This window comes from Uranotaenia lowii, chromosome 2 (genome assembly GCF_029784155.1).
Source record: "Uranotaenia lowii strain MFRU-FL chromosome 2, ASM2978415v1, whole genome shotgun sequence".
Taxonomy (NCBI): Eukaryota; Metazoa; Arthropoda; class Insecta; order Diptera; family Culicidae; genus Uranotaenia; species Uranotaenia lowii.
The window spans coordinates 358,316,891-358,342,411 of NC_073692.1; the positions used below are offsets into that span (position 1 = coordinate 358,316,891).

At 38.0% G+C, this 25,521-nt stretch overlaps 1 protein-coding gene and 2 non-coding genes across 3 annotated transcripts; 2 read left to right on the forward strand and 1 right to left on the reverse strand.

Moving 5' to 3' along the window:
- Window positions 1-7,701: 7,701 nt before the first annotated feature.
- On the reverse strand, window positions 7,702-7,774 carry Trnaa-agc (transfer RNA alanine (anticodon AGC)). The gene has a single exon. It is a non-coding gene; the product is annotated as a tRNA-Ala (tRNA).
- Window positions 7,775-8,163: 389 nt separating this feature from the next.
- Trnaa-agc (transfer RNA alanine (anticodon AGC)) lies at window positions 8,164-8,236 on the forward strand. Its single transcript has one exon. It is a non-coding gene; the product is annotated as a tRNA-Ala (tRNA).
- Window positions 8,237-20,738: 12,502 nt separating this feature from the next.
- LOC129747897 (uncharacterized) lies at window positions 20,739-21,011 on the forward strand (the record flags this gene model as incomplete). Its single annotated transcript, XM_055742288.1, has 1 exon — window positions 20,739-21,011. A coding segment is annotated over one exon (273 nt), but the record flags the coding sequence as incomplete, so codon positions are not given.
- Window positions 21,012-25,521: the final 4,510 nt, after the last annotated feature.

Sequence of the window (25,521 nt, forward strand, 5' to 3'; positions counted from 1 at the left end):
AAGATTTCTGTTTTTTATGTACGAAAAACATTGAATTATCTGCCCATAAAGCAAATTCCGAGAAACACACTTTGAAAGTCTAAGTTTAGCAAATTCCAAAATATTTTTCGAAAAGGTAAACTGTTTAGTTAATCAAAGGTGTGAACACAAAAATATTGAATATTTGAAATTTGCAGGGTAAAATATTTTGATTAGAGATAACAACTGTTAAATTTCCATAAAAAGTAAATAATTCACTTTAGTTAGATGCAGACTATCGAATAGATATTCTACATGGTTTTATTTTAACAAAAATCTTAAAATTGCTGTAGAGAAGGATAATTTGAACTAAAATCGATCCTTTGTGTTTATTGATAAATTTATTGATACAAAACGTTTCCACTACTGAAAACATTATAAATTATTGATTAAAGACAATAAAAATACTTTTTCCCACTTTAATTTTCCGTTTCGCCAGATTCACGGTTTCGCCATATTCGAGATGAAATTTTTTTTGACCGAGATAAAATCGAAAAACTACTGCACGTAAATTCGTGGTATCGAAGCTATTTTCATCGAAAAAGGATTCAGTTTGATTTTTTTAGTTATTGAAATAAAAAATTAAAAGTATTATTTAACTGCCATTTGTATTTTTCAAACACATCCCACACTAAACAGGAAGCTTCCATTCGAAGAACAAGTTACTGATAAAAAGGCAAAATTTCATGAAAAAACACAAAAAAACATACCTCACAAAAAGTTCCATAAGCACGTATTAGTAGCTACTTTTTGTTTTTTTTTTTTCAAAAAGTTGAAACTTAGTTCTTTATTTAAATATTTAATTCGAAGCCGATTTTTTTCTGAAAAATTATATCTTGAGATTTTTGAAAAAGGTGAAATTTGTGCGTTTTTTTTTCAAGCTATTCTTGCATTAACTAGGACCATGTTTTTTGTAAATTTGATATCTTTAAAATTTTATAAATATTCATGAAATTTCAAAGAATTCAATATAATTGGTTAACGTATATCTTGAATAGATTTATTTTAACAGAGCGACAAAGATATCTTCTATTTTCTTCTAATTTTCCAACAAATATTTACCCAAACTTCTCCTACAAAGTAAGTTGCTCGAAAAATCTAATTTGTCAAAACCCCTGATAGATTTTAGACGTGCTATCAATCTAGTTTCCAAAAAAAAATTTTTTTTCTATCCAACAAATGGAAAATGAGGTTTTGTACCAGTTTTAACAGATTCAGCCTCTCAATGGTGACACTTGGAGGAATTGTTTGGCAGAAATTGAAGAGGAGTTTTCGAGTTTTATCATTTCAAACATTTTCTTTTCAATATTGAGAAACTAGAAGAAAATTATCTATACAATGAATTAAAAATCATCGTAATCGGCCAATATTTGCGTCCAGGTGAACGCTCGAAATCTCCCGGGTCATATTGACTCATATCATTATGGTTTTTTTTAGGAAGCACTTCCAGTGGTCACAGGAAGTTGCGTGGTACTACAGATAGTGAATTTTGTGATTTCCCAGGGAGGTTTATAAAATCCAATTTTTGCGATTTTTTTCGAAGAGTTATGATGCTTTGGAAGGTTAATGACATAGGTATCATATTAGTTATTCTCTTGTGGATGATTTAATGATATGATATGACTCGCTCCGCTCTTGAACAGTTGACTGAGTCGATTTGGAGTCAATTTTAAATCTCTCAAACCTTGAGGGTTTGAAAAGCTTCGTTTTGGATCAAAACTAAGCCACGATTTTTTGCAATTTTTTTAAGTATCATTTACGTGAACTTTAAGTTTTGTATGGGAAAATAAAATATTTTGTAATGAAAATCAGCATCATTATTGTTTCTTCTGTGGAGCCCAGTATGCTCATGGTTTTGGTGTGTTTAAAAGTTATCTAAAGGAAATTTTCTGCTGAACAACTTTGTCGAAGACCGTAATTTCTTATCTTATTAGACAAAAAAAAATTAGTTGTTTTATGGGGCATGTCTTTCAGCTTTTCGAAACAATAAATTCAATTGTAGTCAAGTATTGCGTGAAAGTGACCCATGCAATACCTCGCTAGGCACCCAGCAGTGATGTAAATTAAAATTTTTGTTTTTCAATGCCATAAGACATGCCGCCATTATATACCTAATTACTTTTTTGTTTAATAAGATACAAAGTTACGGTCTTCGACAAAGTGGTTCAGCAGAAAATTTCCTTTAGAGAATTTTTAAATTGACACAAAAACCCTGAGCACAAAAACCCTGAGCATTTTTCATATAAACCTTAAAGTTCAAATTTACTCATGATAACGTTACTCAAAAATTCTGCAAAAAATCATGGATAAGTTTTGAACCAAAACAAAGCTTTTGACCCCAGGGTATGAGAAATTCAAAAATGACCCCAAATCGACTCAGTCTAGGACAGGCGGTTGCAAGCATAAAAGTTTTAACGATAAATATAAGTATAATATATATATAAATATAAGATAAATATAAGGTATAGACACGAGAAAAAATATGAGTTTAACTCGCACTTTGGTCTAAAGAATAGTTCTAAAATAGGGAATATAAATAAAATCGGTAATCTCGATTAACAACATTAGAAAAATAAACAAATTTTCAACTTCTTTCACCGGAAAATTCCTTCCAACAAAACCACACCAAAAACTAGCTTCATCATCGTGTAAGAACATGTGTTGCACCCTCAGTTAAAATGGGGGGAAATCTTTCTCGTAGCACATTCAAGCTGTAGTTTAGCTTTCTTTTTTTTTCATTCTCTCCGTTAACTAGTTACCGGGTAAGACTTTCGGCCAATTTCTCCACAATTTTTTTTTCATCCTAGTTTAAATCGGCCCTCCGGTTCCTTTCCATGTTACGGGGTGCGCTCGCTCGCTTGCTTGCAGTTTTGAGATTTATTAAAATAGTTTCAAAATTGCTACCTTATTGCCTGAATGCCGGCTACATGAACGAACACCCTTTACACATCCATTCACATGAACACATGCACACACACCCGAACTCATAAAAGCCGAGTCGACATGCTTTGGGTCGGTTCTGTGTGTGGTTGGTTTCCGGATAAGTAGAACAGATTTGCCACATGCTTTTTATTATCTTTCTTGGTGGAACGACTTCGAGTGCACCAGGAGAAAAAACGAACGTGGTAACAGATTTGAGTTTTGCAACAAGTTTTTTTTCTCTGTTCGAGAAAGGATAAGCTGGGGGAAACTGAATGAATCCTGGGTATGAATTGGGTGGAAAAACTGAGGGGAAAGACGTGTCTCTTGTTAGCGCAAATGGGGTTCAATAAATAATAACCACCGACAATAGATCTTGGTGGAATTCTGTTAAAGGTTTTTCTTGGGATTTTTTGTTGTATCAAGTAAGAGCAAAACGTGATCAACAGCTGAGTCCCGAACTTCGTGATGTGTTATGTTGTTTCTCTATTTCTCAGCACGAAACCGAAACAAATGGAATGGTTCTATCTTGTGGAGCAGAAAAAAAAGAAGGAAAACCACCAACCGTTACCGGAAAATGCATCTGCCCGATTCAATTTTCCAGCACTATCAAGCACTATTGAGTACGTGAGGTATAATGGTTGAAGTTAGAACATAAATCCTTGCTTTTGAAAACAAGAAATAAAAATTGTTGAATTTTTTTACGATCTTTTACTTCTATTGCGCAACCTTTTAGAAAAATTAAACAAAACTAATTACTCACCACATCCCTTAAAGTCCTCAGAACTGCCTCAAAAGATTAGACTCTAGGCCTTCCTTCTAACCTCTAATTAAGACCGAAACCTTCCGCCGGAAATTGCAAAGTTTACGCTGCTCACATTTGTCCTGGCTGGTGCCATACGAAAATAAACAAAAACAAAAGAATGGGCACACCTTCGTCATCCGGCACAGAAGGGAAGAAACAATTTCGTTGGAACCGACATGGTCGTCGTTTTCGGAGCTGACCGACCTTTAAGCTCTGGGTCCAAGTTGAGAGAGACCTTTCATTTTCGGGCAACGTCATCGAGGGGTTTGACACTTTTCGAGCTGAATTAATTATTTCAAAAGCGAGACGCGCCAACACCTCTTTTTGACGGAAGGGGGGTGAAGTGACAAATTTGAAGGTGCCAAATCGATTAGCCGGCTCTGTTGAGGGGCAGGACAAATTTTGTAAAGGCTCTGTTGCTGAAAACCACTTTTCTGAGTTGAATTTTCATGCTTCGTTTGGCTTTTAAATCACATGGATTTGATGAAATAAATAAAAAATAGTCGAAAAAGTATTTTCTGGTGTCTGTTGAAGGAAATTTTGATTGGAGGTTTGACTTGTTAAATTTTTCGCTTTAGCTTAGCTTTAGCTTAGCTTTAGCTTAGCTTTAGCTTAGCTTTAGCTTAGCTTTGGCTTAGCTTTAGCTTAGCTTTAGCTTAGCTTTAGCTTAGCTTTAGCTTAGCTTTAGCTTAGCTTTAGCTTAGCTTTAGCTTAGCTTTAGCTTAGCTTTAGCTTAGCTTTAGCTTAGCTTTAGCTTAGCTTTAGCTTAGCTTTAGCTTAGCTTTAGCTTAGCTTTAGCTTAGCTTTAGCTTAGCTTTAGCTTAGCTTTAGCTTAGCTTTAGCTTAGCTTTAGCTTAGCTTTAGCTTAGCTTTAGCTTAGCTTTAGCTTAGCTTTAGCTTAGCTTTAGCTTAGCTTTAGCTTAGCTTTAGCTTAGCTTTAGCTTAGCTTTAGCTTAGCTTTAGCTTAGCTTTAGCTTAGCTTTAGCTTAGCTTTAGCTTAGCTTTAGCTTAGCTTTAGCTTAGCTTTAGCTTAGCTTTAGCTTAGCTTTAGCTTAGCTTTAGCTTAGCTTTAGCTTAGCTTTAGCTTAGCTTTAGCTTAGCTTTAGCTTAGCTTTAGCTTAGCTTTAGCTTAGCTTTAGCTTAGCTTTAGCTTAGCTTTAGCTTAGCTTTAGCTTAGCTTTAGCTTAGCTTTAGCTTAGCTTTAGCTTAGCTTTAGCTTAGCTTTAGCTTAGCTTTAGCTTAGCTTTAGCTTAGCTTTAGCTTAGCTTTAGCTTAGCTTTAGCTTAGCTTTAGCTTAGCTTTAGCTTAGCTTTAGCTTAGCTTTAGCTTAGCTTTAGCTTAGCTTTAGCTTAGCTTTAGCTTAGCTTTAGCTTAGCTTTAGCTTAGCTTTAGCTTAGCTTTAGCTTAGCTTTAGCTTAGCTTTAGCTTAGCTTTAGCTTAGCTTTAGCTTAGCTTTAGCTTAGCTTTAGCTTAGCTTTAGCTTAGCTTTAGCTTAGCTTTAGCTTAGCTTTAGCTTAGCTTAGCTTTAGCTTAGCTTTAGCTTAGCTTTAGCTTAGCTATAGCTTAGCTTTAGCTGGAAACCGTTTCGCTGCAGTATTCTAATGATAGCCTTTGCTGCCCGTAGGCAAACATCGTGAGACATAACTTAGTCTCGTTTATCAAATTTTCACGGTCGCCATGCAAATAGAAGTAAAAAAAATACGTACGAATCTTATTTGCCTTTCTGGCTTACTATAGCTGTTAAATAATGTGCACTACTGTCAAAAAAGGCAATTAGAATCGTAGAAAATTATTGCTCAATAATTCAGGTTTGGATCGTGATAACGAATTTATTAAAATGCTCGCAAACTTTTACGACAAATCAAGCTTCAATATTGATAAGCAACACGACATGCAGCTTAAGTTTTTTGCAGCAAATTGAAAGCAGGCAATTTCGTCTTCCGGGGTAACTCGGAATTTAAGTGCTCCTGTACGGGGCCTTTAAACTTTAATCTCACAAAATATGGAAATATCATTTTCCGGTCAGTCGGTGCAAGTTGAAGAATGAAATGTTCAACTTCTGAGTGAGTGCACATGTAAGCAAAAGTGCAAACTGTGAAAAGTGGAAGTTGTAATAAAAAAAACAACAGCACTCAAAACGTTTTCACTTACTGCCAATGAATGGCCAGCTACAGCCGACTCGTAAATCTGACCGAGGATTATTGTTTCAAAAATATATGAGCCTTGAAAATACAAAACAGCTGAAGGAAGGCACAAAAAAAAGCAACATCAAAACAGAGCTGCCGCCACCGGGGAGTCCTTTCGGCAGGATATCTCTGGCTCCCTGCCTTCGTGGACCTTCCTCCTCCACCAGATTCTTCTTTCCGGATTTGTCCCGCAGCAAATTCAGGCTAGGTCTCCGTCTCCATTCGTTCTCGGCTAACTATGAATTATGGACCCATCGGAACGGTTATTCTGCCCGCCACCACTTGCTGTTTGCCCGTGTGTTGTGTTTTATGTATTTATGATATCCCTAGAATGGCGATGGCTGGTTGCTTCAAAGAAAAAGTCGGGGGCCCCAACAAAACCCGGAACACGAGAGCCGGAAATTGTGAAACACTGATTCCTACACACGTGTGATGGTGGCGCCTGGCTGCTCGGAACATCATCTAGGAAATCGCTCGTATGTAGGTACATAAAACCATTCGCTAAAGCATATTTATGATCGTCTCATAATCGATAACAATGATAAAGGGGTCCGCCGGAATGAAGATTTGCTGAGAAGCAAGCCTGGAGGTGCTTGTCTGCATGACTTTATGCAGCGCTTCAAGGAGTGCTGCCAAAAGCTCTTGAGGACATTTAAAAAAAATTTCAAAAAATAAAATAAAAATTATCGATATTACAGAAATAAAGTTTACTTTAAAACCACTTAATAGGCACTTCAACAAGAAATTTCAAATTTGATTTTTCTAAAAACGACTATTTCAATCGTTCGGAATTTTTGGCAACCGTGGACTCGAAAATTGTTCCAGTCTTATTTGATAGAGTGGTTGGACGTAAATGAACACTCATCGACTGTGGTAAAAAGGTTTGGCGTATGGTTTTTGAGAGGTTGCCCCCCTTCTGTTGATTGGGCTAGATTTATGATATAACTTTTGGTAGAACCGGCTGAGATTAAGACTTATTGAAGCGATAAAAAATTGCTCGATTAATGGTATTGCTACAATTTACAGAAACAAAATTAACAACCAGTTAACTGAGTGGGAGGATTTATAAGAGGCTTCTGAACTTAAGAAGCTTGAGACAGAAGTAAATATTTTGAAAAAAAATCATTTTTTAGAAAAATCTATGAGCTGCAAAGCATCCTAAACAAAGTCAAAGAAACAACATAATCTAAACGGGATCGAAATGCAACATTCAAAACCAAACACAACGTCATAACATGATCGGCTCATTAGCTTAATTGATAGCATTTGGCCTCTCATGTTGAGGTAGCCCCACTCTAATTCGATGATGGGGATTCTCGACCAATGCTGGACAAGTGTTCCATACTTGTTTCCGAATGTGACATACTGGTACACGATAATTTGCATAAATTGGAAGTTCTCCTGCAAATATTTTCTCATACTAGGTTGTCTTCTGAGGTCGAATTAGTTTGGCAACAAATGAGGAATCACGCAAATTTCTAAGCAATTTAAATATGGCTATACTTTTTGAAAACCTTCTCGATTTTTGTTGAAATTAATAGAAATATATCATTTCAACCAATCGAATGTTATTTACAATTGTAAATTGAAACAACAAAAAATATTTCCAAGATTAAATGCAAAAGTATGTTATTAAATCCCAAGCTAAAACCGAAAATGAATCGGCTTTCTGCCTTTCATGGCGAGTTTATGAAAATTAATTGCAATTAACGAAGATTCAACTCAACAATTCAAAACTAAGAACAATTTATTGCAAAAATAGAGCAAAATTATTGGAGATGCGGGGCATCGATCCCCGTACCTCTCACATGCTAAGCGAGCGCTCTACCATCTGAGCTACATCCCCAAGTGATAATGCGACGGGGTTGCAATCGACTCAAAAGTTTTAACTCCAGTCTAGCTTACCAAGGCTCAAATGCAACTCACCCAACCCAATCAATGAGGTGTGGATTATTATTAAGACTGTCAGCAGAAAAAAAAAGTCGATTCGCATAGATCGGTTAAAAACACAATGTCGTGCAGTCGCGGTTTTATATCGGTCCACTTTGTCTCGGGGAGAAGGCGCGGTTTTTTTTTATTTCACATAGGTACGACACAAGGTTGAAAGTGAATGGGTAAAACGCTATCGTTCGCGCAAGTTGTCTTTGGTACGTGGATCGAGAGTTAATTGAGCTGTTAAATTTAGGCTGCAAGGATTTCGGAAGCAAAATTGATTGGTTGCATAAACTAACAACTGGGGATGTAGCTCAGATGGTAGAGCGCTCGCTTAGCATGTGAGAGGTACGGGGATCGATGCCCCGCATCTCCAAGAAGGATTTATTTTTAGAAGAAATGCCATCGTTTAAATCCAGAAGAAATATCTCAATTTAAAACTTTTAATTGTGACAGAGTATTAACAGTTCAAATGATCAATACATCAAATTAAGGCCTAACGTCTTTTATCACTTTTTGGAAGGTCCTAGTTCTGATGATTTACAAAACATGATAGGAATGGCTAAAATTTAAGAAAATTGCAAATCACATGATTTCGTAGATATACAGTTTAGGACATCATTTTTGTTTTCTTCTATTTAGGCGAATAATATGCCGTTTTATTCTAAATTTTGTGACAGCTTATTTTTTTTACTATTTGGTAGAGATGTACCGAATATTCGGTCGGCCGAATATTCGGCGCCGAATACCGTCAAAAAACCGTTAAGCCGAATATTCGGCTCACCGAATAGTTGAGCTAAGTATTCGGCCGAATAGGCCGAATAGGCCGAATATCTACTACAGACTTGAAAATTTTTCAAATAATTTTGGACAATTTATCAAATATCCAAAAGTAATGATGTAAAAGCAATCATTAAAAACTTATGGTTTCAGCAAAACATCTATGGTGTATCCGAGTATCTTTCACTATAGATCGTTCTGGAGATTGCTGAACGGTATCGCTTTATACTTTGATTATAGTGTATTCCAGATTTTTTGGACATATTCAGGCTTACCCATGAATCCAGTAAAGAATCCAGATAAGTCATATCTGGTCGCGATGTCCAGATTTTGTTACAACTTCCCCAGTTTTGATCGGGTTTATTTTGATTATTTACTGAATCAAATAAAAAACTAAAATTCCTCTATTTAGATTTTGTGTTGAATAAAGATGTTTCAAAAATTTAAAAACATATATTTATTTTGAACTTTTTTAATTTTTTTTTCAATAATCGTCCTGAATGCCTGATCATGTGTATACGTGTGGTTGAAAGTATGGTATGCTTAAGCTTAGAGATCATCTATCTTTTCAACAACTATATTGAAGATACCTTGCTAAAATTCGACCTTCATCTAATTCAATATCAGAGAAGAAATTTCAAATAGCTTGGCACCTGTTTCGACATGGTTTACACCAGATTTCATAGGAACGCAATCTCTTTGGTGATAAACGCCCTAGAAGCGACTAGTCATCTGATGTCTTTTCAGTTATTTGTGACATTTTAAAAATCAGAAAGACACTTGCTGAGGTTAAATGTTTAAGGCTTAAAACCCTCTTTGACTGAGCGTACAACAACAAAAAAGACCCCTTTTTAAAAAATATCTTGTAATACATCATCCGATAACGTTATCTGGTTGAGAATAATCGACTAAAAACATGAGGGGCATTAATATGGAAGAAATAGAAAGTATTGAAATAATCGCTCAAATTTGTTTCATTAAAAAATCAATGGAATATTCAACCGAATATTCGGCCGAATATTCGTTTGGCCGAATAGTTGAAAAGGTCAATATTCGGTATTCGGCCGTTCGCCGAATACCACTATTCGGTACATCTCTACTATTTGGCATTACAGGGTGACAAAAAAGTCCGGTCACACAGAAAAATCTCAATATTTCAAAGAATAAGATGAAAATCCGAATCTGACTTTCATAGCTTTATTCAGTGACTCACCAAGATACTTCACAGACGATATCTCGGAATTACACCACCTTTCTCGATCGTATAATCTTTTTCAACCTTGGAGTTTCACAGACCTTGGTCGTCCAGATCGTGTCTTGTCCTCTATGCCTTTGATCTCTAGGTATCGATTTATGGTCTGGTACACGAATTTCCGATTGATTACGAGCGGTTTTAGGTGTTTGAATATGATGAACACGTGTCAGGGTTTGTACCCTCTCACATATTCATCGATAACAGCTGCTCTCAACTCTACCACTCACAACTTAATGTACACAAACTGCACAGAAACGAAACTCTGCCACTGTGGGCATTACATGTTTTGAGAGGCAATGAAATAGACTTAATTTTACATCTCTAACGCTTCGGAGCTTGTTGAGTTTGAGAGGACCAATTTCCTTGGAGATCACTTGGACTGTGCTCGCAGTAAACAACCATAAGGCCATATTAATTGGACACTATTGAAAGTTTGATGACTTATAACGTTTTTCAGAGCAAGTTAACCCGTATTGAAAAAAAGTGGTAGGAGTTCGTGAGAAAAATACCAACAATTTTGGCCGTCCACCGCACAGTGATCCGGAATGGCAAAACGAGCCAAAAGTGAAATTTTTTTTCCTTGTGCTTTTGTCTATCGTTTCAGCGGGGTCATCTTTATGCACTCCTTCGTTTCAGAATTTGTCCTATGCCTTTTTGTTCGATTAATATCCGAAAATTCTCTCCTTAAGTGTGTTTGTTGTCATTCCAAAATATGTCGGTCCAGGAATATACGAGATAGTTTTGTATTTGTATTGAAACTGAGCAATCAAATCCTCTATCTTTTTACATATTCGACTGATTATTAGCCTATGTCGCAGAAAAACAGTTTAGTTTAGTTTGAGATGAGAATCATCAATTCGATTTTGGTTTTGTCATCTACTTTCGGAGGTTGTCGATCAACTCGACTTACGAAGTTTTTTGTGACGTTGAAGTTGAAGTGACGTCTGGTGAAGTGGATTAATTGACAAATAATCTCCACGCGGTCATTTTTTAGTACAAAAAGCATATATTTTACGTGTTTTCTAAAATATAAAAATTGATTCCGATGCTACGCAAATAACAGATGAAAATATTTTCTTTATCAAATTCCGCATAACACATCAAATTATGCTTGTAGTTTTGAAATCAAAAAGCTAACACTCATTTGTTGAACTTGGTTCAAGCTTCAAAGTTATTGATTAGTTTTACAAATCCGCATTTTTGCAATAAACGCTCGTGAAGTTGAGGAAAGAAAATTGAACTTAAAGTTGCAATAACTTTGCTAGAAAACGTCGTAGAATGTGGTTATCTTATTTATGGAAATCCTCATCTAACAATAGTTAAGTCACAAAAAGCTACTTTAAAGAAATTTTTAAATAACTTTCAACGTAAAACCTATATAACTCTGCTCTGACAGTTGGAATGTTTTGAAAAAAGTTTTGTATTTTCACGTATTCTTCAGCTTTGTAGAAGAAAATGTAGCTCTATCTGTTGGGTAAGTACCTTGCTTCAATATCCGGTGATTGGAGTGGACTGTATGGTGTCGGACGTCTTGCCTGGGTGACCGATTTTGGGTGTGGGCTATGCCTTGGTTCCTCGGGGTTGAATCCGTTGTAGGATGGATTCGGATGAAGTAGGCCACGGAGTTGTTCTCAACTTCCTACTATTCCCTAGGTTGGACGTTCCGGACGCACATTAACTGGACATACTTTTTAATAAACGCGATGCTAGTGATAAGACATTTATTCGACTAAAAACTACATAATTATATTTAACGAACTAAACAATATAAGCTGGGGGTTCGAACATCGATTGGTTTGTTGCTTGGTGCCTTCCGATAAGTACTGAAGGGCCAGCTCAAATTAAACTCTTGAGCTGGCCGGGTTGATCCGATCGCCGTCGGATTAGGGTGTTATTGGGGTGGTTTCCTGGGGGTAGGGGGTGGTATTGTTGTTGCCATCGGTTGCTGCTGTGGTGGTAATGCCTGGTATACCATCGCTCGGTGACCATCTCTCGCCATGTTGTTGCCCATCTCTCGGTGTCGATCGTGTACGCTCTTCTCTCTCATGCCTTCATCATCGTCTTGACCATCGGGGGTACGCAGATGTATTTTAGGGTACCAGTTGTAATATACACTATCTCTTGAAACAAAAAGTTGTAATTTTTAATATATCTAAACAATCGGAATTCGATTGGAAAATTTCTTACAATCTTGACTGCTTTATTTTGCTAAATTCGAAATGATAGCAAAATAATATTGACACTACTGCCCCATATGGAGTTTATGCAGGGGGAGTGTATGTAAGCGAAATACATTTTTCAAGCAATATTTTCAGTGATCATTGAGCGTATCTTTCTCATTTTATACTATCATCTATCAACAAACCTAAGTACTTAGATGAATCAACTTGTCCCACTGGAGGTCCTCGTAACGAGATCTGTAGAGTTTGAAAATTGCCTCGAAGAATAAAAATCATAAAATAAGTTTATTTAAATTCTTTTCCATGTGGTTTGGAAGGAAAGAATAAAACAGTAACTCAAGATCGTGTTCAATTTTATTTTCAGAAATGTCAAATCCTCAGAAACAGATAGAATTTTTGGAATTGATAAAATAATATGAATATGAAGGTTTCAGTTCGTATGGAGGAATGTATGTACAATGTATGTATGTATTGTACAATGTACAAACATTATGTACACAGAAGTTTTTTTACACGGCTTTTTTACGCGGTTTTAGCATTTAGCACGGTTTTGAGGCGATTTTCGCAATAAACGCGGTATCTGCGAGAAAACAACAGTCCTTTTCAAAGGAAAAAACTTTTAGCCTTAGCTCTGAAACGTGGAAAATGAAATGAACAAATGACCAAAGATAAAATATCTTAGACATAAGACCTGAGATCTAAGTCCTGAGACATGAAACATAAACCTGACACATGAGATATGAGCCGTGAGAAATAAGAAGTGAAATATGAAGAATGAGAAGCGAAAAGTGGGAAATGAGGCGTGAGAATTGAGACGTGACAAGTTAAAAGTGAGACGTGAGAAATGAGCCTTGAGACGCGAGGAGTGAGAAATGAAACGTGAGAAGTGAGACGCAAGTCGTGAGAAGTTAGCCTTGAAAAGTTAGAAGTGAGTTGTAAAAAATAAGCCGTGAGAAGTACGGAGTGAGTCGTGAGAAGTGAGCAATGAGCCGTGCGAAGTGAAATATGAGCCATGAGATGTGAAAAGTGAGACGTGAGAAGTGAGCGTGAAAGACGAGCCGGGAGAAGTGAGACATGAGAAGAGCACTTCTCATTTCTCACGGCTAATTTCTGGCTACTCACGCCTCACTTCTAACTTCTCATTTCTCACGGCTAATTTCTCGCTACTCACAACTCACTTCTAACTTCTTACGGCTCACTCTTCAGGGTTTCATGTCTAATTTCTAACGGCTCATTTCTCACTTCTCACGTCTCCCGTCTCATGTCTCACCTCTCACTTCTCACTTCGCACATTTCACGTGTCATGCCTAAGATATCTAAGATTGCCAAATTTTCCGGTTTATCCTGGTTTGCCGGATATTTAATACAAAAATTGGGACAGTGCGGCAAGGCCCGGTTTCCCGGATTTTATTGAAAAATGCCCGGATTTAACCCGCATTTATTCACTTTATTTGGCACATAAAAAAAACTAATTGTGATGAAAAATTATTTATTTATGCTTCCAAAACGAAGTTTATTTGAACTTTTTAATCTTGAAAGGTTTTTATAAGCATAAAATACGATGTTAAATCGATAGATGAGTTTTGATGAAAAAAATGTTTTTAAATTTTTTTCCTGATTTTTGTTGAGTAATTTCTGGATTTGTTAAAAAGTTATTTTTTGGTTTTGACGAAATTTGCCCGGATATTGCCCGGATTTTTGGTTTTCTATTTTGAAATGAAATTCCTAGTTTTTTATATTAAATTACCCAGATTTGTCCGGCCCGGATACGTGCCGAAAAAATTACGGCAACCTTACTCATATCTCATGTTCAAACCTCAGGCCCCAGATTTCAAGTCTAAGTATCTCAACTTTCAGAACAGATCTCCCCGTCTCAACTTCAAAAGTTTATTTACATAGTTGTCGGTAATAAACATTATTTTTTACGCGGTATGTATGTATGTACATATACCAGCATAAAAAAGACTTCACTGTACTTTATTGAATTGTGTAGAATTCGGATTTGCGTAGAAGCGAATTTTATAAGAAGCTGATAATATTTCTGAACTGTACCAAAACAATCATTGTTAAAGTGATAATTTAATTTGTAATGAATTGAAGACAGATTTGGGCATTCCATAAGGTCGTCATTCAGTAAGTGTTAGATCCTTTTGAAACTGGTCATACCACAAAAGCCTTAGCCTTACCTCAAAAACGCTCCTTCCACCTATAACAGCATTCATTCCTGTCTAATAATTCTTCTTTGAATTAAGTTATTCGCCGGAAGGATAAATCTTATAAAAAAACTAACAAATTACTGTGCTAAAATAAAAATTTAAAATTTGTTGAGAATAAAAAAAAATTGTGTCATCATAACAAAACCGACAATTTTTTTACTGAATTGCTAAAAAGCGACGCAAAATTGGATCAATGCAAGGAAATAAAACTCAAGTTGATTAACGCCCTGGGTAATGAATTCCAAAATAGAATTTCATTAAACATTTCGTCCAAATAGAGCAATCTGTCAAAAAGTGAATTAACTCAGATATCTGGCAACTTTGGCGCCACAGAAAAGTGATGGCGCACGAAATTGGCTAGGTTATCAAAAAAAATGGACTGCAAGTTTTAAAGAGTTGATTAATTTCTGTGTAACTCGTTTCAATTAAAGTGATGAATGTATTGGTAAAACATGAAAACATCATATTAAAATCTTGAAATTTCTCAATTTGATTTTTCCTTCCCTTTATAAGAAAGATAATTTCTTCTTATGTTCATCTATTCTTCTTAATATATTAAAATTAATTTATATTATGAGCTGGAAAGCTGAAATTAGACAGGGGTGTTTAGTTTATTATGATCAAAATATTTAATGAAAAATGTTCTCCGCTTCTGTTAATTTTAATATTTTTTTTAAATTATTGAAACAACTCATCCCAAAAATGTGCTATTAGTCGGTAAGATTAAGAATGTCCCGGATAGCTGTCTTTTCAGTGGCCTGAGTGTTGTCCGGAAAATAAAATAAAACTTTCAAGTACTCAAGAAGATCATACAAAAAATAAAATACGTTATTGTAATGCGAATAATTCACTTGTTATGAGAAAACAATGTTTTTGCATCAAATCACTATTATCAGTTTTTTTCTGCAAATCAGCAAAATTCGGATAAAAACAACTTTTATATAGAATTCGAATTGAAAATGTTATTTTGTAACAACTAATCGGACAATTTTTCCTGTGTTAAATATTGGCACTTTCTTTACCATTTATCTCTTTTAGGGTATAATTAACATTAAGAACTACAAGAATATCAATTTTTAAATAAATGTTGCTTAATTCTAATTTAAATTGGTCCTTGGGCCATCCTTAACTTGATGGTATGAACTACTAGATGCATTAGCTCGTTTCTGATGTAATTTAGGATCCGATATGCAAAGTAAATGGTCTTACGCCATACAAAATGGTGACGCCTTCGTTAGGACATATGAGAGAAGATGGATCCTCCAAAAACAGAACGAGAATCGAATTTCCGCAGGTTTCTACCTAGTCCAATTCTAGCACAATGCACAGGAGTCCATATTTTGGAATTTCTGATTGCCATAGAAGGTTTCTCAAGGCATATTGATGTAAGCACTCGTGCCCTCCCGGTCCAAAGTTTTCTCCACCGGACCCGGTTTTTATCCGGATTTTTTTTGTCTACGAAGTTGCTATTCTTTCCATACTTCTCAATCGCATTTTGAACCGTTCAACGTTTACTTCTTCCATTTTCGCTATTTGACTCAGCAAAATGTTGGGGAGAGTACAACATCTGCGCACGATATTTTTGCGCTTTCCCGTAAAAATTCTAATTTCAGGAAAACTATGAAAACTGGAGCTAACAACACACAGAGTTTTAAATTGAACTGTAAATAACAACACATAGCAGAAATCAGCGGTTTGAATGTTATCCGGAGTAAGCAGGATTGTGTCAAAATCCTGCTTAGATATAATAGGACACCATAAATTTCTGATTTTCAGAAAAACTATTCATATTGCACTTGAAGGTGTTAATTTTTAATGCAAACTTACTCCCGTAAACTTATGTAAGCAATTTTTCAGAATCGTACAATCCTTTAGACGACGAATAGGCAGAAACATTTTAAACTTGTCATAAAGCAGCACAAACATATCAAACAGCACTGCAGGAAACTCGTTTATAACATTGATGAAAAGAAGGGGTCCCAAGTGACTCCCTTGTGGTACACCACTTTTGGATAAGAAAGTCCTGGTTCTCACGTTCTCCAGCTTAACATATTGCGTTTTTTTTCGATTAGACACAAACGTATCCATTGATGACAAGCATCACTTATCCCATGCTTCGCTGATTCTCGTGCCAAAAATATTTTCAAGCTTTGAACAATTTGATATTTTTACCTTATTATTTTTTTTTTTCAACAAGACGAGTTTTACATTACCTGAAAAGAAAATAAAAACAACGATTAGTACACTGGAACACATATGAGAAAAATTTGAAAATTTTTGAACTCAATGCAAGCTTTTAAAAGTGCGAATTCTAAATGAAACGAGCAGTTTCAAGCGGAAAAAAACTACTGTAAAATTGTACTTGGAACAACAAACCGAAGAGGAACCCGCAAGTTAATAATAAACCAATATTTTTGAATGTGCTTTAGTAATTTAAAATTTTCTTTCATCTCAAAGTCGGTGTCCCAATACTAGAAAATTTGAAACCCATCGCAAAATTGACAGCTTTGTTCGGTTGTCATCTTATATGTATTTATTTCTCGTGTATTGGCGAAATTTTCACCAGAATCCATTACCGGGCCTCCATTTGAAGCCCCCTGAAATATGATTAATTGGAACTGGTCATTAGGCCGTCGGTATCAATTTTCCGGATTACGAAATTGTCCGACAGCCTGGCTCCTGGCGGCGTTGTGGCAGCACGCGCGTCCTTTGGATCACTCATTATTGGATAGTAGGTAGCTACATATATAGAGAATGGATGAGCTGCTGACCAAATCCAATAATCAATCAATCACGTTCCGATCGGTGCCGCGTGGTGGGGGTGGGGGTTGGTAATTCGGTACAAAATCGTAACAATTCCCGGTAATCTATACGACGAGTGGGAGTATGTGTGCCATTGGGTTGTTGGTGGTTCGATTGGGTTTAAAATAAAGAGCTAATCATCGGAACAACAGTAGCATTCTGGGCCTGGGCTGGACCCGGGGCCATCACTCAGCTGTCAGAATCGGTACCATGATCTGTTGCTAACGAGTTGATTCAATTTCAGATTCATGGCTGCCATCCCATTCAATTTATGTAACCAAACGGCCATCATCGATTGATCGATGAAAGATGGGGAAAGGGGAGGTGTGGGAGGTCATTGGAGCTTCAATAATCAGCAATACGACACCAAACCACGTTCTATAATGTTTGGATAAGGCCCCTTGGGTATTTTGACATTAGTGTGAGATAATGTGTGGGTGTGTCTGTACATCATATGGTTTTCACGCTAGGATGCGACTTTTGATTGGAATAGAGAATGGGTCTAATAACGCCGAGCCAAACAATTACTTACTATTAGTATCCGATTACTTGGCCGCGATTAATTTGCTTTCGATCAGCATCGAAAGATACAAAATTTCCGGAAAAAAATTTTTTTGATTACAAATGTTTGTTTCATAAAATTACATGTTTGGTTAATCAACAACTTTTCAGTTGGCGGACAAATAATAAAATTCGAAATAAAAAGTGTTGCACACAACCAGTTACTTCTGACTGAAAAATGAAAAAAATATTAAAATAGAATATCAACATTTTGTGTTAAAACATGGTTAATTTGTCTGAAAAAATTTTGACAGCATTGAAGAAACGAATCAAAGAAAAAAAAAAACTAAATAAAATGTTAAAATTAATCAAGAAAAAATAAACGAGTTGAGTGAACAATTGTAAAACTTCATCCTCTATGAAGTTAAAAACAGTACATATGTACGTAAATATTGATAAAATTTGGGAAAACAAATGTTGCCACACGTACTATTTGTATGTTTTTCACCAAGACCATCCGCAATGATCACATTTATTGCCCGTTTTTTTATCAATTAATTGGTATCTATATAGGAGAAAAAATAATCTTTTTTGAAAAAAAAACGATAGAAAATCTCGAAGATTTAAAATTTTTGTTGGTAACTGCGTTGTTTTTTCCACTTAAACAATTATTTATAGGATGTTACTGAAGTGTTCTTCCCGAAAATTCCCTTATCATATAAATAACTAGCTTTTCGGAGTTTCCGGCATAATTGTGTTATGAAATTTCTCATAAAATTACTGCAAAATTGAGTATTTCCCATTTTTTTGAGGCATTTTGAAACACTTAATATAGGAACTTTTTTTAGGTAAATATTTATAAAATGGTGAGAACAATAAACGAGAAGAAATTGAAAATCGTGATTATTTAGATTCCATCTAGAAATTCACATCTCGAGTCTCACATCCCACGATTTTAGACACACGTCCCACCTGCTCGCATCCCATTTCTCATGTTTACTTACAGCTCATTTACACGCATCCTAAGAATCATTTCTTACAATGGGCTGTCAAGTCCACTCCAACATCCATGTATCAAGTTTCAAGATCACACGTCTCACATCCCAAGTCTTATGTTTCAACTACTCAAATTAAACGTTTCATCTCTCACGTCTCACATCTTTCACAGCAACTGCCATCTTTTAACGTCACTCGGTTTACATCGCACGTTGATTTATTGGTCTAGTTTTTAGTCCTACTGATCTAGTCCAATTCCTAGTTTAATTCTATTCAAAATTGTAGATCGAGTCTACATTTAAGATTTTAATCTAATTTCTATGTTAATTACCGGTGTAAGTCAAAGATCTAGTTCAAGTCCTAGCTCAGGTCCTAGTCCAAGTCCTAGTCCAAATCCTAGTCCAATTCCTTATCCAAATCCTAGTTCAAGTCCTAGTCCAAATCCTAGTCCAAGTCCTAGTCTCAGTCCTAGTCCAAGTCTTGTCCAAGTCCTAGTCCAAGTCCTAGTCCAAGTCCTAGTCCAAGTCCTAGTCCAAGTCCTAGTCGAAGTCCTAGTCCAAGTCCTAGTCCAATTCCTAGTCCAAGTTCCAGTCCAAGTACTAGTCCAAGTCCTAGTCCAAGTCATAGTCCAAGTTCAATACCAAGTTCTAGTCTAAGTCCAAAGCCAAGTTCTTTTCTAAGTCCAAGTCCAAGTTCCAGTCCAAGTCATAGACCAGATCCAAGTTCAGGCCCTAGTTCAAGTCCTAGTCCAAATCCTAATCCAAATCCTAGTCCAAGCTTCAGTCGAAATCCTATTCCAAGTCCTGGTCCAAGTCCTAGTTCAAGTCCTAGTTCAAGTCCTAGTCCAAGTCATAGTCCAAGTCCTAGTCCAAGTCCTAATCCAATTCGTAGTCCAAGCCTGAGTCGAAATCCTAGTCCAAGTCCAAGTCCAAATCCTAATCCTAGTCCAAGTACAAGTCCTAGTCCTATTCCTAATCCAAGTCCTAGTCCAAGTCCAAGTCCTAGTCCAAGTCCGAGTCCAAGTCCTAGTCCAAGCCTTAGTCGAAATCCTAGTTTAAGTCCTAGTCCAAGTCCTAGTTCAAGTCCTAATTCAAGTCCTAGTTCAAGTCCTAGTTCAAGTCCTATACCAAATCCTAATCCAAGTCCAAGTCCAAGTCCAAGTCCAAGTCCAAGTCCAAGTCCAAGTCCAAGTCCAAGTCCAAGTCCAAGTCCAAGTCCAAGTTCAAGTCCTAGTCCAAGTCCTAGTCCAAGTCCTAGTCCAAATTCTTGTCCAAGTCCTAGTCAAAGTCTTAGTCCAAGTCTTAGTCCAACTCCTAGTCCTAGTCCAAATCCAAGTCCAAGTCCTAGTCCAAGTCCTAGTCCAAGTCCTAGTCCAAGTCCTAGTCCAAGTCCTAGTCCAAGTCCTAGTCCTAGTCCTAGTCCAAGTCCTAGTCCAAGTTCTAGCCCAAGTCCTAGTCCAAGTCCTAGTCCAAATCTTAGTCCAAGTCTTAGTCCAAATTCTAGTCCAAGTCATAGTCCAAGTCCTAGTCCAAGTCCTAGCCCAAGTCCTATTATTAGTCCAAGTCCTATTCTTAGTCCAAGTCCTATTTTAATCCAAGTCCTATTCTTAGTCCAAGTCTCATCGTCCAAGTCCTAGTCCAAGTCTCGTCGTCCAAAGCTTCGTCCAAGACGTCTTCCAAATCCTAGTCCAAGTCTTCTTTCAAATCGTAGTTCAAGTCCTAGTCCAAGTTTAAGTCCAATACCAAGTCCTAGGCTAAGTCCAAGTCCCAATATAAGTCATAGACCAGATCCCAGTTCAGGCCCTAGTTGAAATCCTATACCAAATCATGATCCAAATCCTAGTCCAAGCCTGAGTCGAAATCCTACTCCTATTCCTAGTCCAAGTGCTAACCCTAATCCAAGTCCTAGTCGAAGCCCAAGTCTAAGTCCTAGTCCAAGTTTAGTCCAAGTCCAAGTCCTAGTCCAAGTCCTAGTCCAAGTCCTAGTCCTAGTCCAAGTCCTAGTCCAAGTCCTAGTCCAAGTCCTAGTCCTAGTCCAAGTCCTAGTCCAAGTCCTAGTCCAAGTCCTAGTCCAAGTCCTAGTCCAAGTCCTAGTCCAAGTCCTAGTCCAAGTCCTAGTCCAAGTCCTAGTCCAAGTCCTAGTCCAAGTCCTAGTCCAAGTCCTAGTCCAAGTCCTAGTCCAAGTCCTAGTCCAAGTCCTAGTCCAAGTCCTAGTCCAAGTCCTAGTTCAAGTCCTAGTCCAAGTCCTAGTCCAAGTCCTAGTCCAAGTCCTAGTCCAAGTCCTAGTCCAAGTCCTAGTCCAAGTCCTAGTCCAAGTCCTAGTCCAAGTCCTAGTCCAAGTCCTAGTCCAAGTCCTAGTCCAAGTCCTAGTCCAAGTCCTAGTCCAAGTCCTAGTCCAAGTCCTAGTCCAAGTCCTAGTCCAAGTCCTAGTCCAAGTCCTAGTCCAAGTCCTAGTCCAAGTCCTAGTTCAAGTCCTAGTCCAAGTCCTAGTCCAAGTCCTAGTCCAAGTCCTAGTCCTAGTACAAGTCCTAGTCTTATTCCAAGTCCTAGTCTTAATCCAAGTATTAGTTTAAGACTTAGCCCAAGTCAAGGTCGAAGTAGTAAACCAAATCCTTAACCAAGTCGTAGTTCAATCCGCAGCTCAAGTCTTGGTCACATCCTCGTTCAAGGTCTATTCCATATTTATCAAAGTTCTTGTCTAAGTGATAGTCCAAGTTTTGGTCCAGCTTCTATTCTTAATCCTAGTTCAATTTAAATTCAGTTCTTGGTCAAAATTCCTAGCCTTATCTTAGTCCAAATCTGATTCCAAATCTTAGTTCCAGTCCTGGTCCTTATCCTCGGCAAAGTTCTAGTCCAATTCCTAGCCCATGTCCTTATCCAAGTCCCAGTCCAAGTCCTAGTCTAAGCACTCATCCAAGTTATAGTCCAGGTCCTTATCCAAAACCTAATGCTAATCAAAATATTAAATCAAGACCTACTCCAAGTCAAGGTCCAAGTAGTAGTTCAAGTTTCAGTCCTAGTCATAATCCTAATCCTACTCTAAGTTCTTGATCAAGTCCTTGTCCAAGTCCTATTCCAAATTCTAGTCCAATTCCTTGTCCAAGTCTTAGTTCAAGTCCTCGAGTCGTCGTCCAAGTCTTCGCCTAAGTTGTCGTCCAAATCCAAGTCCAAGTCCTAGTCCAAGTCCTAGTCTAAGTCCAAGTCCTAGTCCAAGTCCTAGTCCTAGTCCAAGTCCTAGTCCAAGTCCTAGTCCAAGTCCTAGTCCAAGTCCTAGTCCAAGTCCTAGTCCAAGTCCTAGTCCAAGTCCTAGTCCAAGTCCTAGTCCAAGTCCTAGTCCAAGTCCTAGTCCAAGTCCTAGTCCAAGTCCTAGTCCAAGTCCTAGTCCAAGTCCTAGTCCAAGTCCAAGTCCTAGTCCAAGTCCTAGTCCAAGTCCTAGTCCAAGTCCTAGTCCAAGTCCTAGTCCAAGTCTTGGACTAGGTACTTATTTTCACTAGCCTTTTTCTTGTTTTAGCTCTTGTGCTTGTACTGGTCCTTGTTTTATTCCATGTTCTAATCAGATGTGAAAAAACACCCCATTTATTGTTTTTCTTGGTCATGAGTAATAAGTAAAATTTAATATTTTTGGGTCTGAAGTCCATGCTCTGGATCTAGAATTGCTGACACTTGTAGGATTTTCTTTGAATTTTGAACCTGACTTTTCTTGATTACAATGTGAAAATTTGGTCAAATTTTGGAACAAATCAACATCCTTAAAACTTGACAATTAACCCATTTAAAATTTAACTCCAACCTTTTTTTCCCGAATGCATCAAACAGTAATCAGAGCCAGCGAGTTACTTTCGCTGATTACAATTTCTGCCCCCGGGTTCGAAGCAAATAACGGGACAGATAGATAGCTATCCCTCCAGGATCAATGTATTGTTGTTATCATCCACGGTTGGTCCTGTCTACAAACCAGGAAATCTCCACCGGCAGGTAAAAAGGCCGGATATTTTTCCGATATTTTCCCTTTGCCGTGCCCGACGGCGGCCGACGTCCCAGCACGGGGACATTTTTCTCCGTGGATCCGGTCTATCGATGCTTCTGGTTGGTTGACTAGCTGCCTGGCACTATCCATCGGGATGTTGCACTACACTGCCGCCGTCGCCTGCCGGAAAGGGAATTCAAGGGGAAAAATCTGAGAGACAGACAGGGTATTGAAACGGCTTGAAAGTGCCCCTCAATCTCGGCTTTTCGGTTCACCGGTGTGCGGTGGATTTTTTTTTTTTTTTTTGACCTAATATGGCAATCGAACCCCCACCAAAAGAACACCGGAAGGTATCTCTGCCGGGATATCGGAAAAGTGAATCGATCGGGCACGTGCCAACATTTTTATGTGCTCTTCTGCCGGATTTCACTTCGAGTTGGTACGATTTTTGTTGTATTGTTTTTATCACCCCAGAGTTTACTTCGTTTTTTTCTCCTCGTCGCCATCGCACTTACCGGGGGACAAAATTTCCAGGGAACTTGGCCCCGGAAAGTCGATCGAAAGGCCATACGATTGCCGGGGAGGCAGCCATCCTACACACGTCGATGTGGGGAAATCGAATTTCGATCCACCGCATATGGTGGAAGCGTTCTGCCTTTTTTATTTGCTTCTTTCCATTTTTTCGTTGTTGAAGCCTTCTCATGCGCCATGTGTCCATTACTTGCCTGGTGTTATTACGTTTTGATTCTCTCCATGGGTAGGTTCCATTTTTCCATAATGGAATTCGTTAGGATTCGTTGTTTTTTTTTGCTTCGGGAACGGGAATTTTGTGCGAGGCGATTTGTTTTGTTGAAATTGTTCGGGCATGATTTGTAAACTCAGATTTCTACGTGTTGCGTTTTCTGAATCGTGATGCGTCCAGTTGGTCTGCTTTCATCGATTTGAAAACGATTTTTTCTTCGGAAATTTTGTTTCAGTTGTCTGTTCTCGAATGCTTAGGAAATTCGATCATAAGCAATAAGGTGTGAAAATAAAAATAAACTTTAAAATGGAGGACAGGACTAAAACTTTGACTGTGAACATCTCTTCTGGTTGTGGAGTTTTAGAACTGAGAATTAGACTAGGATTTGAACAAGGACTGTGTCCCATTCTATCTAAGCTCGATTTAAGTAGAACAGTATAAACATAAGTTAGAAGCAAATTTACTTTTTTTTACACTTTAATGTTCTTTATAGTCTTCTTTAACAATGAATCAATAAAAAAAATCCAGTCAATCGTAGGTCAATTATGGATACGAGCACTTGGTTTGACGGAAGCAGTTTGATTTTGACACTCATTTCTGAATGAGTACTTTGATACTCTTACCCCGAATATCTGGCAACACTATTGTGTTACCACGAACCCAATTTGAGTAGCCTCGCTTAACCGTGTGATGATGTAAACATTTGTACCGCGTTTATCATCATCACCTGTCATTAGCAATCATTGATCTATTGTACTCGATTGCGAATTGGACACAAAGCATGTGAAGAACCAAAACAAATATTGTTCTGATTCTGCTGAAATCGGCAGCAATGTGAGAGCGGCTAAGGATCCGAAATAGGCCGAAACCGTGAGTATCAACTAGGACAAGGATTAAGACAAGGACTAAGACAAGGACTAGGACTAGGACAAGGACTAGAACAAGGACTAGCACAAGGACTAGGACAAAGACTAGGACTAGGACAAAAACTAAGACAAGGACTAGGACTAGGACTAGGACTAGGACAAAAACTAAGACAAGGACTAGGACTAGGACTAGGACTAGGACAAGGACTAGGACTAGGACAAGGACTAGGACAAGGACTAGGACAAGGACTAGGACAAGGACTAGGCCAAAGACTAGGACAAGGACTAGGACTAGAACAAGGACTAGGACAAGGACAAGGACTAGGACAAGGACTAGGACTAGGACAAAAACTAAGACAAGGACTAGGACTAGGACAAGGACTAGGACAAGGACTAGGACAAGGACTAGGACAAGGACTAGGACAAGGACTAGGACAAGGACTAGGACAAGGACTAGGACAAGGACTAGGCCAAAGACTAGGACAAGGACTAGGACAAGGACTAGGACAAGGTCTAGGACAAGGACTAGGACAAGGACAAGGACTAACACTAGGACGGGGACAAGGACTAGGACAAGGACTAGGACTAACACTAGGACGGGGACAAGGACTAGGACAAGGACTAGGACTAGGACAAGGACAAGGACAAGGAAAGGACAAGGACAAGGACAAGGACAAGGGCAAGGACTAGGACAAGGACAAAAACTAGGACAAGAACTAGGACTAGGACAAGGATCAGGACTAGGACAAGGACTAGAACAAGGACTAGTACAAGGACTAGGACAAGGACTAGGACAAGGACTAGGACAAGGACAAGGACTATGACAAGGACTAGGACAAGGACTGGGACAAGGACTAGGACAAGGGCAAGGACAAGGACTAGGACAAGGGCTAGGACTAGGACAAGGACTAGGACAAGGACTAGGACAAATACAAGGACTAGGACTAGGACAAGGACTAGAACAAGTACTAGCACAAGGACTAGGACAAGGACTAGGACTAGGACAAGGACAAGGACTAGGACAAAAACTAAGACTAGAACTAGGACAAGGACAAGGACTAGGACTAGGACAAGGACTAGGACTAGGACTAGGACTAGGACTAGGACAAGGACTAGGACTAGGACTAAGACAAGGACTAGGACTAGGACAAGGACAAGGACTAGGACAAAAACTAAGACTAGAACTAGGACAAGGACAAGGACTAGGACTAGGACAAGGACTAGGACTAGGACTAGGACTAGGACTAGGACTAGGACAAGGACTAGGACTAGGACTAGGACAAGGACTAGGACTAGGACAAGAACTAGGCCAAAGACTAGGCCAAAGACTAGGACAAGGACTAGAACAAGGACTAGG